This window comes from Lissotriton vulgaris, chromosome 8 (assembly GCF_964263255.1).
Source record: "Lissotriton vulgaris chromosome 8, aLisVul1.2, whole genome shotgun sequence".
Taxonomy (NCBI): Eukaryota; Metazoa; Chordata; class Amphibia; order Caudata; family Salamandridae; genus Lissotriton; species Lissotriton vulgaris.
In genome coordinates, this window is record NC_141696.1 from 104945109 (window position 1) to 104964728 (window position 19620).

The 19620-nt window shown below is 44.8% G+C and overlaps 1 protein-coding gene across 1 annotated transcript in view; it reads right to left on the reverse strand.

The window, feature by feature from the left end:
- The window catches only part of LOC147693544 (neuronal acetylcholine receptor subunit alpha-10-like), a 164323-nt gene that overhangs the window by 28238 nt on the left and 116465 nt on the right, over window positions 1-19620 (reverse strand). The window contains exons 2-3 of the mRNA XM_086933235.1: window positions 16408-16553; window positions 2298-2452 (exon numbers count right to left, since the gene is read on the reverse strand). Coding sequence (XP_086789361.1) covers window positions 2298-2452; window positions 16408-16553 — 301 coding nt within the window. The remainder of the gene's footprint in view (window positions 1-2297; window positions 2453-16407; window positions 16554-19620) is intronic.

Consider the following 19620-nt stretch of genomic DNA (forward strand, 5'->3'; position numbering starts at 1 on the left):
GTGGATGCCTCGAGACATCAATGGGTGTCTCCAGGCATCAGTGGATACCTCGAGGCATCAGTGGGTGTCTCCAGGCATCAGTGGGTGTCTCCAGGCATCAGTGGGAGTCTCCAGGCATCCGTGGATACCTCGAGACATCAGTGGGTGCCTCCAGACAGCTGGCTTTGCACCATTTCCTGGTCTTCAGTTTTTTCAGGGCCATGCCGTATGTTTTTTTAGGCCGAGCCTAGCACAGCGCGCATGCGCTGCCCTAGGAGAGGGCCCCTTGAAATCACTCCAGCCTTTCAATAAACTCATGAGTGTGGCTTTTTATTTTCCACACATTCTATTGGCCTTTGGCGTGTGGTTTTCAAAAATGAAAGCACGCAATTGGCCAAAGGCGGGTGCATGTCCCACCTTTTCTGTAAAGGCTCACTCCCATGGCCTTTGGGGCTCGGGAGCAAGCAGTGGCGCGCAGTGTGCCAGCTGCATTCCTGGATCATGTTACTCATGAATCCAGGGCGGTCGCTTTCACTTTTGCGGCTGCGCTTGATTTCAGTTCCTTAAACAAATGTGGGGCTATCTCAGCGCCTTTCTGCTCTGGGGCCACCTCTCTGCCCTATATACTTGCAGGAACGTGCTTATTACATTCCATGCACAATGCACGCTTTCACTTTGCCGACTTTTGTATTGTTTGGTCACCGGATCCTGTGCCTGTATTTAGTTAATTGCTTTTTCTTCTCAGCTCCGTGCCTTCAGATCAACCGAAACTGAGCAACGGCGCTGGAAGAAAGCTCAGGGTCAGCCCCCACCCCTCCTCCTCGCACTATGTACTGAAACTTGTTTTTCCATGAAGTGAATGAAGGCGCTTTGAGGGCTGACTGGAATCTTTAAGTACTTGTGTGAGCAGATGGTTTAAATGCTCTATGAAGGCCATGTCTAAAATATAAGAGCACACGTGTCCTCGATGGCTTTCATCAATTCATGGCACTGAGCTCACATGAAAGTCTGTTCTGTGCGTCGTGGATAAATTACGCTATTTTCACCCTGCTCTGCTTTAATAAACATGAATGGAGTTTCGTCGTTGTGAATGCTTGCTAATCTCAACACAGCCACGCGGAACATGACTATATTTTTAAATAATGTGTTTTATAAGCTCCACGTGCGTTCATCGTGTTGAACTCTATCTTGGTTTCTCTGTGCACGGTGTTAAAGTTAACGTTTTCGGTCGGTGCGTCATGGCGCGCACTTTACTTCCAGGTATTTATTTACATGTATGCTTCCCTGCCCGTCTGCTTCTTTGATCTGGTGTATTGACTCCCCGGACTTTAATTACTGAGCTTCCATTCTTAATAAAGGAACGACCTGTGTTTAGCAGAACAAGCCTGGGGCTGCTGCATTCGTCGAGGAGCCCTCGCCACCACTTATCCTCCAAGTGCCCAGTGTTAGGGAGCTTGACTGCAGCTTGGAAAACGAAACAGTATCACCCCAAAAACTACTGTTTTATCTTGCCACTGCTCCCTCTCTGCTGTTGACGTACCTCCTGTCACGCATCAGTCACATCTTGTATTTAGCACCATCATCGGTAAGCACTAAGATGTCGCAGTGAGATACCACAGCATAGATAAGGGGTTTGTCTAGTGTCTGACTTGCACAATCACAAAATCTGAGATCAGTCAAAACCTTTCTTCTTTACCAAATTATGGGATCCTAGGCAAATATTTTATTTCACTTTTTCTTCATTATCACTTACTAGAGCACTGCTCCTAATGTCGCGAGCTTCCATAGGTTCCAATTTTGGATTGATATAACCTTACACATATTCATAAATTAAGCTATAATGAACCATCCAGGATCATGTGCTGCAACGCTGCACACTTATAAGGTCCCAAATGCGAGACCGATTGGCTATGCCAATGCTTGTTCTTACATGAGAATAACTTTCATTTCAGAAGAGCAGCGGTGACGCAGAGGTGAATTTATGGCTGTGCATCAGCGGGGCACAGTGTTCCCTGGTTTCCATTTCACACCCTGTAAATGGAGTCTGGGTTTCCCCGTTGAGACCCAGATCTCCAAGTACCAGGTTAGACTTGGATTCAAAGGACCAGCCAACAGGGTGTCCCTGTGACGAAGAACCACAGACTCACCCTTACCATTGTAAAGATACCCAAACATAAAGCACTTAGCTGCTTGAGGTGTTCCGATGGCAGAAGGCACTCCTTCCATTGTGCGGGGTGCCAGGGTGGTCCGTCGCCTGAGCCCTGGCTGTCAAAGGCGGAAGAGGCGACATGATGCAGCCCCATACCAGTCCGACCTACTTGTTATATAGGACGATGTCGGGTCTCCATACATAACTACTAGGTATACGGATGGTATCGAGTCCATCATAATCGTCCTTATTCCAGCGCAGGTAGGCGTCGAACCACACCTGCCGTATCCACAGGTAAGCCATCAGAATCTGGTTCCGTTCGTCCTGGGAAGAGGGAGACAAAAGAGATGAGTTATATTTAAAGACGATATCCGAAAGAAAGAAAAAGAGAAAATGGTGGAAAGAAAACTAGAAAACAAATCAGTAAGACAAGAAAGAGAGAGAAAAAGAAAGAGAACAAGGAAAGAAAGAAAGAGAGAAAGAAAGAAAGGAAGAGAAACAAGGAAAGGGGAAAGAGAAACAAGGAAGGAAAGAGAGAAACAAGGAAAGAAAGAAAGAGAGAAACAAGGAAAAAGAAAGAGAAAACAGGAAAAAGATAGAAAGAAAGAAAGAAAGAAAGAAAGAAAGAAAGAAAGAAAGAAAGAAAGAAAGAAAGAAAGAAAGAAAGAAAGAAAGAGAAAGAAAGAAAGAAAGAAAAAAACAAGCAAAGAAGAAAGGAAAGAAAGAACAAACAAACCTAGGAACAAAAGAAGAAAGGAGGAAGAAAGAAGGAGGGAAGAATGAAAAAGGAAGCAAGGAAAGAAAAAAGTGTGAAGACAAACAGCTGGCTCGTGCATTGCAGTTCATAGAGGAGAGGACATTGCACCATTACATACTCAGGTCTCCCTCCTGGTGCCTCTTGCAGGAAACCTGAAACCTATTCCACCAGCAGATATTTCTTTCAAGGAGAGAATGAACGAGGAAGGGACACCAGTGGTGTCCTACATCCAGCATTGTTTGACCTCCGGACACACTGGTACATTCTATGAAAGGTGGTGATACAAACGCTGCCCCGCCTGCTGGAAGGGGCGACTCAGTATCTCTCCTCATAGAAGACACTCAGCATGAGGGCGGGCGAGCCAGTGGGTGTAACACACCTAAACACAGACTCGAGCACCCTCGAGGGGGGGTCGCGTTAGAAACAAATAAAATCAATTTAGAGGTGTAATACCAAATGCTTTATTGTATGCTATGTTATGTTATGTTATGCCATGTTAAGCCATGTCATGTCATCGAATTATGTGTATCTGTAGAGCGCACTATCACCCGCGAGGGTACCCAGGCGCTGTGAATCAGGAGACGCGGGGGCCGAAGCCAGGGCCGAGACCAGGTGAAGAGCCAGGTCTTAAGTTTCTTGTGGGATTCAAGTACCGAGGCGATGCTCTGATGAGCCGGGGACGTGAGCATCATTCTCAAAGAGTGTTAAACACAAATGTGCAGTGGTAAAAACGCAAAGGCAAAATGATGCGGTTGTCACAGTGGCGTGCGATTGGGACAGTGATAGTTCTAATATATCCGCACGTAAGCGCACCAAGAATTAAAAGATCAATCAAGGGGGAGGGGTTGTATCACCACTGTCTTTACAGCAACGGAGGAAGGGGGTCCTGCATCATAATACAAGCAAGTAAGCATGGGCGAATTTTGCGAATCTCGCGTTCGCGAATTTTGCGGATTTGCGAACTCGCAATCCGCAAAATCCGCGAATTCTCGCGAATTTGCGGATTTTTTTTTGTGTTCGCGCGAGTTTCTGCCAGTTCGCGAGGGTTTTGTACAATTTCGCAAACGCGAACTTACCTGTCGGGTCGCAAGTTTTGCGAACTTGTTGTTTCTACGTGTCCAGCCTGTTTGGGACACTCTTCTTCATCACTGCCACTCTCTGTCACCACTGCCACTCTCTGACTACTCATGCCACCCTCTGGCCCACCCATGCCACCCTCTGTTTCATCACAGCACCCTCTGGTTGTCCAGTCAGTGTACATTATTGTGGCAAAGCAAAGCACACCTTCCCTGCCTCAAGTGACCTGAATTAATTTGGGGCTGATTAATGTGTCACAGAATATTTTTTTAGCTGGCACCTGCTTCCTTAGTGCTTCCTGATTAGTGATCTTTTGCACTTGCTAAGTGCTTTCATTGTTGCAAAATTAGTTACAACACCTGCCCTGCCCCAACTGACAATAATGAATTAGGGGCTGATTAATGGATTTGAACTTCCAGCCTGGCTCCTGCTTGTCTCCCTTAGCTGTAATTCAGGACCTTTGTGGCATATGTGTAACTATTCTGAGGTTCAGAGCAGGGTCACATAATAGTTGCAACTGGCAACTGAACTCTGGAGGGGCCCCTCAGGAAGCAATACAGGAAATGGCTACTAATGATGAGCCTGAACTTTTGAACCTGGTAAGTAGTTTCAGTTTTGCTAAGATCGTATTTCTGCAATTTAGCGCTTATTCGCGGGGCGCGAAGTTGTACTGGGAAGCCGCGAACTCACGCGAACAGTGCGAGCAAGCCATAAAATCCGCTGCTCGCGGATTTGCGGATTTTGCGGGAGATTCGCGAATCTCGCGGATTGCGAATTTACCGAAAATCCGCAAAATCCGCGAGCGAAACGGATTTTCCGCCCATGCTTACAAGCAAGGAAAATGGGCACTCGCACCATGGTTAACAGGCATTGGTAGAGCCAATAGATCTTGCCTATGCGAGAACTACTGGCTTTGGCAATGTGTTTTAGCCATTAAGTACACCAGTGTGGCTGCTGTTCAGCATGGCTAAAAGTTAGTACCGTGGAGTGGGGTAGACTTGAGTTGAGTGGGATAGATTGGAGTGAGGTAGATCAGGGTAGAATGGAGTCAGCTATATTGGGGTAGATTGGAGTGGAGTGTGGTAGATTGGAGTGTGGTAGATTGGAGTGAGGTAGATCAGGGTATAATGGAGTGAGCTATATTGGGGTAGATTGGAGTGGAGTGGGATAGATTGGAGTGGGGTAGATTGGAGTGAGGTAGATCAAGGTAGAATGAAGGGAGCTATAATGGGGTAGATTGGAGTGGAGTGTGGTAGATTGGAGTGTGGTAGATTGGAGTGAGGTAGATCAGGGTATAATGGAGTGAGCTATATTGGGGTAGATTGGAGTGGAGTGGGGTAGATTGGAGTGAGGTAGATCAGGGTAGAATGGAGGGAGCTATATTGGGGTAGATTGGAGTGGAGTGGGATAGATTGGAGTGTGGTAGATTGGAGTGAGGTAGATCAGGGTAGAATGGAGGGAGCTATATTGGGGTAGATTGGAGTGGAGTGGGATAGATTGGAGTGTGGTAGATTGGAGTGAGGTAGATCAGGGTAGAATGGAGTGAGCTATATTTGGGTAGAATGGAGTGGAGTGAGGTAGATTGGAGTGTGGTAGATTGGAGTGAGGTAGATCAGGGTAGAATGGAGTGAGCTATATTGGGGTAGATTGGAGTGGAGTGGAGTAGATTGGAGTGAGGTAGATCAGGGTAGAATGGAGTGAGCTATATTGGGGTAAATTGGAGTGGAGTGGAGTAGATTGGAGTGAGGTAGATCAGGGTAGAATGGAGTGAGCTATATTGGGGTAGATTGGAGTGGAGTGGGGTAGATTGGAGTGTGGTAGATTGGAGTGAGGTAGATCAGGGTAGAATGGAGTGGAGTGGGGTAGATTGGGGAAGACTGGAGTGCAGTGGAGTGGGTTAGATTGGAGTGGGGTATATAGGAGTGGAGAGGAGTAGGTTGGAGTGGAGTAGGTTGGAGTGGAGTAGATTGTGGTAGGGTAGATTGGACTGAAGTGGGTAAACTGGAGTGGAGTGGGGTAGATTGGAGTGAGATAGATAGGAGTGGAGTATATCAGAGTGGAGTTGGATAGAGCGGTTTGGGGTAGATTGGGATGGGGTGAGGTAGATCAGAGTGGAGTAGATTGGAGTGGGGTAGATTGGAGTGGGGCGGATTGGATGTGCTAGCTTGGAGTAGTGTAGTTTGGGCAGGAGTGGAGTAGATTGCAGTGGGATAGAGTAGGTTGGATTGGTGTGCAGTGAGTTAGATTGGACTGCAGTGGGGCTAGACAGGTGGCATGTGGTAGATTGGACTGAAGTGGAGTGGGGTATATTGGGTAGAGTAGAATAGAGTGTGGAAGATTGCGATAGAGTTGAGTGGGGTAGATTGTGTGGATTAGAGTGGGTAGAGTGGAGTGGGGTAGATTAGGGTGGAGTGGGGTTGGATATATTGGAGTGGGTTTAGATTGGCGTGGAGTGTGTTAGAGTGGGGAAGAGTGGAGTGGGTTTAGATTGGAGTGGAGTGTTGTGATGTGGATTAGGTTGGAGTTGAGTCGGGTAGATTTGGTTATTTAGAGTATGGTATAGTGAAATGACCCCCCCCCCCCCTGCCCCCCACACCCACAGACAGTAAACCTCCAGCTCAAAGACTCCAGCTGACATCAATAACCATCAAAATGATTTATGGCATGATTTACGACTTTATAACTAGGCAAAAATATTCCTGTATGTTTGATTTCTGGCAGGATTTATGACCTGATGACAAGCCAGCTTAACTCCTGTCTGTTTTGATTTATGGCTTGATTTATGATGACAATGTAGCCTAAGGGCGTGACTTTGATTTATAATGCCAATTATAATTGACAATTATTGTTCTATGACAGGCGGGCATTCAGGGAGATTGATGGCCCCTAATAAAGTTGAAACGGGTAAATATTCTTCAACCTTGGTAATAATAAAGCTGCAATTAAAAAACTTCCGAACACGTTCAGCGTGTAGTGTTTCAATTCAGAATGGGAGTGGGCGCGTGCGAAGTTTATCCGTAGCTCCTCAGTGCCCGAAGCATGCTACTGCCCCTAGTGTTGCTTGCCGCGTCTTAAAGCATCATAGGAAAGAGGGTCACAGATACATTCTCTCACTCAAGGGACAAAACAGTGTTTCTGTGTTTCTGGGATTTTCAGTCTGTCATGGTGAGAGGTTAAAATGACTTCCAGCACAGGCCACTGGCACAACCCAAGGTGCACGCTCGACTGCGACAGCTCTGCCGCAGGACATTACTTACCACTGCGGCTCCCTTAAGCGCTTTTTCTTGTTCGGCATAAAGGAAGCCCCATGGGGACATTGAATTTCTGATGTGCTGAGTGTGGCGCCTAATTGGGTTTTTAAATCTTACCTCCCGGGAGGGTATGGTGGTGGGTAATTGCTGCAGTGCTGTAAACACGTCACAGCTCAGCGCTAACCTTGTCTTGTCCCCCAACATCTTCCACCCTGGCTACTATTCTCCTTCCCAGGAGGATGTATCCCTTCCTCCTCCATCCAACAAAATTTATTTCGTACAGTGAATTCTATCAGTAGCAGGCTCCGCCCCGATGGAGGACTGTGAATGCCCAACCCCAAGGCTGTCTAGCTTTGATTCACCATCAGGACTCTGTCTTCCAGACCCTATGCTTCCTGTCTCTTCATCTCACTCTTGGAGGCTCTTTTTCATCCCTGCTTTCTCCATTTGTCACAGTTTTAATCTTTTCCTTTTGTTCATCCTTTTTATGCCTTGATCTCTCTTGGTTTGGGTCAAAATCTGATGATGAACAGTAAGTCCTGGTCCCCAAAAATAAGTGCCGGAGCCACCAACTTAGACCACTGGTTCAAATTAAGCATTAGAACAAAGAAAGGATGTATAGACTGCTATGCAACTCTGAAGTAACTCCCTCTCTGTCATCAAAAAGTATGTTGTTTCATCAATCGCACATTTCCCAACATCCCACAAGTATGTACACACCTGCCGGCAACATGGAAGATGGGGGTCTACGCCATCACCTTCCCCTACTGAGACAAGAGACATGCGGGGGTTGGGCAGGTGCAGTGCCGCCACCTCCCTTGCTTCCCAACCATCCATGGTTCCCCGCGACCTGAGGAAGAGGGGGGGGGTATACCCACCACCCTTCCCTGCCTGCCCAGCGCCTGTAACTACCCTCAGAAACAGTGCATCGCTGCCTCTATCGGCAGGGGGGCAATCATGCTGACAAAGCCATTGGCTGTCAGAGCAGTGCTCAGAGAGGGGGAGGGAGGCAGAGTGCCAGCTATTTTATTAAATATTAGTGGGGGAGGTGGAACACAAGAGATCTGGCTGTACTGTCTGCAATAAAACCTTTCTATTGAATATTTCGTAACAGAAGCCCCATGAGTGGTGTGGGAGGCTGGCAGCATGTCATGCATTGTATCATTAAACATTTGTGGAGGGAAGAAAGTCTCAGAGGAGGGGTCTATGGGTGGGAAGATGATCTTTTGTTTATCCTATTAAAGGCAACAAGGAGAAAGGAAATGATGGCGATGGGAGTGATGGGAGTGATGGGATCTCGGATATATATATATATATATGTGTGTGTGTGTGTGTGTGTGTGTGTGTGTGTGTATATATAAGTTACAGGGAAATAATCTTTAGGATTAGTGATTTGCTTATAATATTTTACCATATTATTTTAAACAATTTTCAGAAATTCACTCACAAATCCACAGGTAAACTGCAATTATGGTTTCAAATTCAATATGAATACTCACTGAAGTTCATAAGCGAGGGTTGGCTATACATCCATAGGTTCCATAGGTGGCACAACAGCCGGGAAAGCCTTAACTGACACACCAAATGCAGTTCTAATGTCCTCACCTTTGATGTGACAAATGCAATTACAAATGTCATAACAATCTTACAGATGAGATTAGACATCATATTACCCTTAATTCTATGAAAGAGATGGATGTGAATGTAATATTATCAGTTTGAGTACATGTTGTTTTAATATTTTTATGCGAAAGTTCTCATTTATTGGTACCGTTGTTGTGACGTAATAAGCATAGTATTTGGTGTGGTCAGTAGTTTTCAGCTTTAATTCGCAACAAAAAATGTACAATAAGGTTTTTTAAGGTTACATTGAGGTGTTATAACTGGCTCTACTTTAACATTGTTTTTGTCAGGGAATTTTTGTTTTTTTAACATATACTGCGTTTGACTTCTGTGAACATACAACCGAGCTCTCTGCACATGTTCTTCGATCCTTGAAGTGAGCTTGGGTCAGAAGTGCATGCTTCATCAGCTTCTCCATTGCTCAGGGGACCTACCCTTCTGATTCAGATAACCACCTGCCAGATGTTGTTGGCCTTGAACGAGGTGCAGCGGCGGCTGCTATAGGGCTGTGGTGGTGCGGCGGGTGGGGGCAGGCGGGAGAAGGGGGCTAAAAAAAAGAAAATGGCACTTACCTCTACGCCGCCTTTCCTCCATTCTTCTTCCGTCGACAGAAATAGGAAGCACCCAGTCTCCCATTCTCTGCCAGCCAATCATGATGCTGCTGATAGCAGCTTTGTGTTTGGTCTGAGCGCTGTGGTTTGGCTGTAATACAATTTAGTTCCGTTTAATGCAGCCTGGGTGGAGAACATGTAAAGTGCATATGACGATTTGGCCGGCCCAAGATGGCTAGCCAAATCGTCATGCACACTTAAGTGCACATACAACTCCTCCCCCTGCTGGCTGACAGCCCTGCCCCGCCCATTAAACCAAACTGGGCCAGTACCATAAAAATAAAATGATAATAATAATGTTATGTTATTCTCATTTTATTTTTCTTGTGGGGCGACGCTCCTCCGCCTTGGTGAAGAAGCCGCCACTGACTCAGTGTCACGGTCTCCAGTGTTAGGTTTGTCTTAGGAAGTAGTGATTTTTGTCCTGCTATCCCCTACATCTACTTTGTGTTACTACTCCCAGCGTTGTGCAGCATTAAAATGTTGATGCACTGATATGTCTCATGGTTTTGTCGTGCAATTCTGTGATGGGTTCCTCTCTTGGATATCCGCTCCTGGTCACTGGTATAGTGCACAGATCTATTCACCCTATTTTATGGGTTTAAATTGCTTCTGTTTATGGTACAACCTCTCTTCCCCACTCTGGAGCTTTGCCTGAAGATCAGCGTCTCCTATCTGGTCTGGTTGACCCTTTAAAGATGTTCAGCTGCAATTAGTGTCAGCCATGAAGGTTTTTCATTTTATCGTCTCAGGGTTTATTCCTGAGTTTTCATCCTGAGGAGCTGGTGCTGCATCATTCCCATTTTCCATTTTATTTCACTTGTATAGCGCGTAAATCACCCGAAGGTCTCAGAGCGCTGGGAGTAGACAAGGATCCTTAAAATTCAATAGATTCAGGGGGTCGGTGGCTCGATAAACTAGAGATTAAAAAGGCAGGTTTTTAGTAGTTTTCAGAATTTGACATGATCTGGCTCTTCTCTCAGTGGGATGGGGAGGGAGTTCCATGCTTCTGGGGCGGTTTTTCTGAAAGCTCTGTCTCCGTTTCTGACTGTTCGGACTCTGGGAACGGAGAGCAAGGCTTTGCTGGAGGAGCGTAGGGTCCTGTTAGGGATATGAGCTTTGAGTTTCTGTTCCAGATAAGCAGGTCCATGTCCATTTACTGCCTTATGGACTAGGCAGCAAAGCTTGAACTTTATACGTTTTTGTATGGGGAGCCAGTGCAGTGATCTGAGACATGCTGCTGAGGGGGTGCGGGGAGGTAGATCTAATACCAGCCTCGCAGCTGTATTTTGGAGGACCTGTAATCGGTTCAGTAGTGTTTGGTTGATGGCCGAGAACAGAGCGTTCCCATAGTCAATCCTGTTGACAACCAGTCCCTGGACTAGGGGCATGCGTGCTGAGAGTGGGATCCATTTAAAGATCTTCCTCAGGCTACGTATCTGGCCATAGCTACTTCCCACTGTTTTTTTTATGTGTTCAGACATGGTAAGCTTGTTGTCTAGGATTACTCCCAGGTTCCTGACGTATGGCTTAGGGGCGGGGCAGGCACCAAGGGAGTCTGGCCACCAGTCCGATGACCAGATCTGGTCAGCTTTGCCAAAGAGCATGACTTCGGTCTTCCCTGCGTTCATCATCAAGTAATTTCTGGTCATCCATTCTTGTATATTAGTCATACAGTTTTTGAACCTATTTTTAACGTCATCATGGTTTTGGCTGATGGTGACGAGGATTTGAGTGTCGTCAGCATAGGATATTGTCCCAAAACCATTTTCTCTGATGATCTTGGCCAAGGGGGAAACATAAACGTTAAAAAGGGTCGGGCTTAGAATAGATCCCTGTGGGACACCTTTATCATTATTGTAGGAGATAAAGGTGTGGGGGCCTAGTTGGACCCTTGATCGTCTGTTTCCAAGGTAACTTGATATCCATTTAAGAGCGTTTCCTTCGACACCAATCTCAGCAAGCCGCTCTAACAGAACGCGATGCGAGATGGTGTCGAAGGCCGTAGATAGGTCCAATAGTATCAGGATGCCTGATTTTTTTGAGTCCAGGGACAGCCTTATGTTGTCCACGATCTCCAACAGGGCCGTTTCAGTGCTATGGAATGCCCTAAAGCCGAATTGAGATGGATCGAGGAGTTTATTAGACTCCAAGTGGGCAACAAGCTGTTTGTTGATTAGGGTCTCCATGACTTTCCCAAAGAGTGGTAAAAGGGAGATGGGCCTATAGTTTACAAATTGATCTGGGTCAGCTGTTCCCTGGACATTGGGCCCGATTCACAGAACTAACTTAAGACAAAATCCTAAACTTACTACTTTTGGTATTCACTGAAGGCCTTTAGTAGTCTTAACTCCTTCGATGCTTGTGACGGAACCATTCCGTTATCAGTCACGGTTGGATGTGCTGATGATGGAATGGGTCCGTCACGACCACGCCCACAATTGGAATCTCCAGCACAGGGCTGGAATTCCTGCTGCACGCATGAGGTTAAGTTAGGATTTTGTCTTAAATTAGGTTTTTGTCTTAAGTTAGAATGTTGTCTTAAATTAGGATTTTGTCCTAATTAGGATTTTGTCCTAAATTAGGATTTTGTCTTAAATGAGAATTTTGTCTTAAATTACGAATTTTAATTTAGGAAAAAAATCTAATTTAAGACGAAATCCTAATTTAAGACAAAATCCTAATTTAGAACAAAATCCTAATTTAAGACAAAATCCTAATTTAAGACAAAATCCTAATTTAGGACAAAATCCTAACTCAAGACAAAATCCTAACTTAGGACAAAATTCTAATTTAAGACTACTAAATGCCTTCTGTGAATACCAACAGTAGTAAGTTTCGGATTTTGTTGTAAGTTAGTTCTGTGAATCGGCCCCATTGTTCCCAAAATGTTTTCCTATTCCTGCTTAAATCAGACTATCCTGTCTAGCAAAAGTCCAATGTTTACACTCTAGGGAGTCGTAATGTCCTTTATTGGACATAGAAGGGGTGGTATGAATGTTCCAGAATCGCACATCAGCCTTCAGGGAATCAGGAATGTTGTTTTCTGACCCAGTTCACAAGGGCAAGAACCAATTGTTTTTTTACCACCTTGAGTAGGAGGGTAAGTTTGGCGTTGATCTTAGTTTATGAGTCAACATGGCTGGCCCTGGTTTCCAGATCCAGTTTTATGTCTTTCCGCACAGGCTAATATGACACCCTGGCCTGAATCTTGTGTTATGGCCCTGATAGACCAGTTGGGATTCCCCCCGCACACATTCCTTTCACAATGTGGGTTAAATTGAATTGAATTGAAACTGCACTTATATAGCGCTATCTACCCGGAGGCCTCGTAGCGCTTATGACTGAAAACTTACTTAGCGCGGGCTCAGGGCAGATCAGCAGGATTTAGCATACAAGTGAGTTTTCAGGGCTTTCCTGAAGGAAAGATGATTAGTAGTTCCTCAAAGGGATACAGGGAGAGTATTCCAGAGCTTAGCCGCAGTGTGTGAAAAGGAGCGGCCTCCCCAGCGGGCACCGTTGGCTCTGCTCAGTGTGGAATGGCTGCCACTGTGTAGCATCAGTTTGAATCAATGCTACACCCTATTAGCCAGATTTACAAAGCTATTTGGACATGTATGTTTAACTTACGCATGTAACCGGCTTTAATCGCCAGCCAAAGATTCACATTTGGTGAATCTTCACAATATTATCGCAGTGTGGAGTAATAATACTCAGAGGTAAATCCCCAACTAGGAGTATGAAGTGGGATTTTCCAGGGAGGTGATGGCCTTAAAAGGCACACAAATTCATGAGTTTTTTGGATACTATTCGCACAACTTTCAATGATCCATTCCCACCCTCACATCTGCACATTTACTCCTATAAATGGAGTAAAGTCAGTCACATGGTAGGAACAGAAGGGGGAGTCAACCAGGGTTTTAAGCAGGAGAGCTGTCTTCCCTATGAATAAAAAATGATAAAAAGTAAATGTACAGTTACAGCAATGCAAAACCATTTCTGCAAGGTCCGTTTTACAATATGTACAATCTCACAGGCACGGCTTCCTACGTGTAGACATAATAAGGAATACTGTAAACATTCCCAGGAGTCATCCTGGAGACTTGCATCAGCTGTAGCTTACTATTCCTGACAGTAGTAAACCAGCACCAGTGTGAGCAAATGAACATGTGGGCAAATTTACGAATTCCTTTGTGAACGGGACCATGTGTGGGCTCAATCCAGAAGACCCTGGAATTTACGAGTAATCTTTGTTACGCTGACTCCTACACTCCCGTGTCCTGGCCTGGCCTGTCTTGTCCCTGGTCTGGTGAACCAAGTGGATGTATGAAGTTACAACACATACATTTACATTGAGGTACATTACATTGCGGTTTTTACAACACAAGTCGTTACAAAGACTTGCGTTGGAGGGCGCTGGACTTAGGAGTAGTATAATTTACTATTCCAACTCCAGTCTACGTACAGTAGCGAAGGTGTTGGATAGTAAATTATACTATTCCTTGTCCTAGAGCGCCATCCAGTGCAAGTCATTGTAAGGACTTGCGTTGTAAAAAACGCAATGTATTGGCATCGCGATGTAATCCCCGCGTTGTAAACGATGTTTCCCGAACCAAGTATGGTGGCTTTTGCTTTGACGGGTGAAGCAGAGACCGTTTCAGCGGAGTCTCCACCGTGTACTACCTGGAGCTCCTGTAGTTGGAGAGGTCCTCGCTTTCCACGTTTTTTTGGATTTTTTTTTAAATTAGGCGGTAAAGGTGGTGGTCTCCGAGGGTGGACATCTTCTTGGTTAGGATTGATACAAGGAAGAGTAGGACTCAGTGTAATGAAGATGACAGAGAGCAACCTGGACAGCTGTCATTCGCTCAAAGGTCTTCAATATCTGGAATGTTATTACCCTACAGCCCCTTACATATTTGACGCCCCGTATAGTTATTCTACAACACAGAAGACATGTTCCGTCGTATGTTCTCCCCTACTGACATGTTCCGTCGTATGTTCTCTCCTACTGCCACATGCATGTTCACTAATCAGGTTACTATAAGCCATGGCACATATATGTGAGTTGTTACTTCATTGCTGTTAGATCTTCTCTGCTCCTTGAGCTGATGCAATATATTTGCCCTGTAACATTTATTAAACTAAAGAAAGACAGAAGTTAACGTCTCAATTCAAGTCCATGCATTCTTTTTTAGGGGAACATTCCCAGTGGGAAACATCTGGAGTCCACTCCCTGTCACTTCATATGATCTCCAGATGTTGAAGCTACCCACTGCGGAATAGGGTTCTTCTTCGTTTGCATAAAATAGGAAGAAGCTGCACAAGTGTGAGGTGGATCATAATAGAGGAACCAGGCTGAGCAACTGTGCATGACACAGGAAAGAGTAAAACACACAGATACATATGAATGGAGAGATAAAAGATACTTGTGTGAACTGCTGTGACAAGGATGCGAAATACCCTAAAATGTATAAACCACATTCACAGATGTACAGAATTGGGAAGGGCTCCATCTGTTGGCCTCTTGTGACTGAAACCTCTTTGGCTACCTCTATAGGATCCACAAATTAGGACAAATCTTAACCCAAGTTGGCAAATCACTGAGTTGAATTGTTCCTGATTTAGATTAAATAATCCCAGTGAAAGTGTTACAATGGAAAGGGATTTGGTGAGCTAAAGGACCCAAGTTTATGAAATTACAGGGGCCTTTCCCCTAAGGAAATTATTGAAAACATTTTATGTAGATTGTAATTTGCAGTTCCAAGTAGTCTTGCTGCCTCATTAATCTGGCTAAAACTGTCTTTTTTTGCTCTGGGTGGGTTTCTTCGATGGCATAGGACTTTAAGGCAGGGATGACAAATACTGGTCCAGGAAGGCTGGAACCAGGGCAGATTTTAAGCAATACCACTGGCTATGATTTATGTTTAGCCTAATTGGGCACAAAGGACTGATTGTTTGTCACTCTTAAATGCCCCATAAGAGTGCGAAAATGTGATTGCACATATGCAAATGGAGTATCCTGATTCAAAAAATCAGAGTTTGCTTGCAGAAAGAAATTTACTGATGTGGAAAGATGGATATTTTCACATGATTGAGTTTAAGAAATGGACAGAGGTGGTGGCGGGTGGGCTTGGGGGTTCACGAAGGGGTCAAAGGGGATTAGTACGGGGGGAATAAAAAATAAATAGACTTACCTTGAGGTCAGTTCTCGCGTCTCTGCTCCTGCTCTCCTGCCTCCGACTCCAGAAACAGGAAGTAGGGAGCCAGGCTCCCGCCCCTAAGTCAATCACAATGCAGCATGCAGCGTTGTGATTGGTCTTAGCGCCGTGACAGGGCGCTCAGCCAGGGACTGGAGGGTGGGTATGTTCTCCATGCAGGCTGTAATGGAGCCTGCATGCAGAACAGGGAAAGTGCGCATGACTGTTTGGTCGGCCCTCTCGGCCCTTCCAAACCAGTCATTGTGAACTTAGGAGTGGGCAAACCACTCCTCCCCTGCCATGCTCCGAGAGCGGAGCAGCCCCACCCGCAAAGCAGCCGGACACGAAGCATAAAATGATAATAACTCTAAGTTATTATCATTTTATGTTTCTACTTGGCACTGCTTGAAAGCAGTGGGGCGACGCTCCTCCGCCATAGCAGAGGAGCCCCCACCGGAAGTGGAGTACAAGGGGAGGAAAAAGGTGAGAAATGGAGGATGGCCATGCAAAGCTCTTTTAAACCTACACTAAGTTGGACTTTTTGGACAGTGATAAATTCTTTGCAAGTTATTTCTCACACAAATTTACAACTAGAAAAAATAAGTCTAAGTGTGCAATTGATGAGTGAACGACAGCCATATTCGACACACTAAGAAGAAATAGCAGATAAAGTAACATTTCAGAGTTGAACTCCCAAAGTCCTTTTTTTGTGTCGATTAATGTCCCGCCACCTGAGTTTTCTCGCCCGACACTCAACGTTTACCATGTCGATGATCTGGGACAGCGTGATCTGCAGCGTGACGTTCATGGACTTGTCCATGTCCTCCACTGGCCGCAGCGCGTTGGAGTAGTTGGCAAACAGGTCTTTCATGAGTTTGTAGGCGTACTTCCCCTGGGCCCCCAGGCAGCCTGCAATCAAAAGAGGCAAGAAGGTAAATTTATTGAAATTTAAATCAGGTTAGTCGACTGCACAAGAGTCGGTTCAATTCAATGTGTTGTACGACTATCGTCATTAAGAATGAAGGAAACAATAAAAAAACAATATATATTTTTTTTTTTTTAAATGAAGCAAACACAATTCAATCAATTCTGTGGTTGATACAAGACAAAGCATAAGGCCGCCATTATACATTATAAGAAGCAAGATCCCAAAATGGAGTTTGGCACAACAGTGGCCAACCCACCCTTTATATCATAATTTAAGAAAAGTATCCCTTCCGAGCCGCTATGAATGCTTAGTGTCAAAGTAAAACAACCAATTAGTGACCCAATTTGAAATCAAGAAATTGACCAGAGTATTGCTCGGTCAACAAGAGAATGTTTTCATCCTAATCAGTTTGCTTGGCCTACGGTGGCTGGTAGGAAGCAAAACACTTGGGGATAGATGTACGCAGCTTTTTTTGCATTCTCAAATGGCCCAATTTGCAGAATCGGGCCGTTTGAGCCACAAAAATACTTTTTCTGATGTACAAAGCCCAAATTGTGATTCGTATAACTTGTTGCTGAATCACAATTCAGGTTTTGCGATTCAGTATTTGGAATGGGCGTGTGGATGGCAGCCCTTCCTAATACGGAATCGCATGCACCAACGTTTTGCAACTAAAATGCGGTCGCAAAGCATTCACAATTTACTCCCTACTTAAAGTTGGAGGTAACCCATTCACAAATGGGAAGAGATCCCCAAGAGACCCCTTCCCTTTTGAGAACGGTTCGAAAAATATTTTTTTGAGACTGCCTACTCAAATGAAACTTTAAAGTTACATTTTTTTCTTTTTGAATGCATCCTGTTTTCGAAAAAAGACTATGTTTAAAAGAAAAAAATATTGCTTTATTAAAATCAGTCACAGACATGGTGGTCTGCTGACCCCAACAGGCCACCATCCCTGTGATGGAAGTGAATCATAGTGGGTCGCAAATTGCGACCTACCTCATTAATATGCATGAGGTAAGTCTATTTGCGACCCTCTCCAAATTGCTAAATGAAACTCGATGAGTTTCATACATAAGACATAGAGATTTGCTAATAGTGATTTACAAAAATCGCAGTTAGGTCATTGCTATTCCTATTTTCGGACATCTAGCCCTTATTTAGAGTTGGCATGTGCTGGTAAACCCTCGGATTTCAGGAGGAAATCTATGGTAGAGGAATTTCCACTGGTAGTATTGTCTCCAGATATGGCACTTTTTGACCCTTATTGCATAAAAGGATCCCGTGGAGCCCCCGCAAGCAGGGACATCTTAACTCCTTCCATGCTCATAACGAGCTGAGCTCCAGTGCCACTACCCTCTCCCACCCCAAAGTGAGCAGCAAAGGGGTGTGCAATGGGTGCTCCTGTGTGCATTCCACGGCAACACCCATTGCTTTTTGACACTGCCCCCTATTTACAAGGGTGGCATAAAAATGGGGCAGCGCCAAAAATAAGAACATGGAAAACCTGGTCTTAAACAGGAGCGGAAATCATTAATTTCTTCTCGTTTTTTCGGTTTCTATGTGTGCTGCAGAAATCGCCAGCAAATCAACATTAGTGATTGCATGTGCAGGAAGGTGTCGCTTCCTGCACATGAACAATCATTAAAAAATGACGTTGTGCCACTTCTATGTGTGCTTCATTCTGCAGCACACATTGAGGTTACAAATCGCCATTAGTGATTGTTTATGTGCAGGAAGTGACACCTTCCTGCACGTGAACAATCATTCCATGCAATGCAGGCGCCCTTGCACTGTGGTGCGCTGTGGTGCAAGGGCGCCTGCATTGGCGCTAGGCAGCTAAATTTAGCGCCAGCGCTAGGAGAAACGCAGGGGTGCGCCGCATTCTTGATGAAACTGTCGGAGCGCGGCAGCAGCTGTTTTGTTGTAACACCGCACTCTGACATTCATTTCTTGTGAATATCCCCCTGAGAGTTACAACGAGCGCATTATAATATTCTACTTTACACCCCGTGTAAAATAAAGTGCATTTCACCAACTTAATCATTAAGTGCTTTCCTAACAAGTAATACATAATTTCCAAACATACAGATGCCCTGAGGTCCGACATACATAAAGTTAGTTGCAAAACCCTTGTCAAAATGCTTTAATATCTGTTTTTCTAAGTTTATAAATCTCCAGCCCAATATTCTGATCAAGATCACTTAAGTGCTAACCACTGCACAGGTTTATGAGACAGTATTGCGAGGCCTGGGCTGAGAGCTGCGTGGGGCCCTCCAGACACGTCTTCCAGTTTTGGCAGGTGGCGCAGGCACCTGTAATTAAATATTAATAAAGATAACGCATGGCATCTGGCGCCATCTAGGGTATGGCTACCCGAACTGCCTCATTGTTAATTAAGACAGCAAGCTTGCTTGCAAATACAAATCTCTAAATACGTTTTACTAAAAGATCGCTGGGCGTGGAAAGAGAGGGCCTCTGGCATTTCGTCCAATTTCTACTCTTGTGAAGCCCTACCAAGTCTCCGAAAAAAGAAGAGTGTGGGATATTCGTTGCTCAATCCCTTCTTTATCGTGCATGGTTTTGTTGACTGTTTCTAATCAAGCAGCATCCACTGTGAAAGGAGAAGCTTCTCGTTCCAGTGGCTTGAAGGCCAAATATCACAACTTCCAGGCAAAATTATAAATGTAAAAAATACAGATGCTAACATGTGTACTGGAAACATAAGCATTGGATAGCACTAGGCCCAAGGAACAGCGACGCATTGTAGATTGAGAAAGGGGTGTGTGGTGTGGCCTGTATCTGGGATACAGGATGCTAAGCTCTATGATTTCTTCGGGATCAATAATCAATATGAAATGACTCTCATAGTGACTCATTTAAAAGTACTTTTTGTAAAACTATTTTTACAAAAAAAACTGGCGTATTTTTGGGGGAATGCCAACGTGAATGTTGACATTTTCTTTAAAAAAAAATGTGTATAAGTACCACCATCGCCTCCTGTAGCTTTACCCTTTTTCCTCACTCCTATTTTCCTGCCCTCCTTTT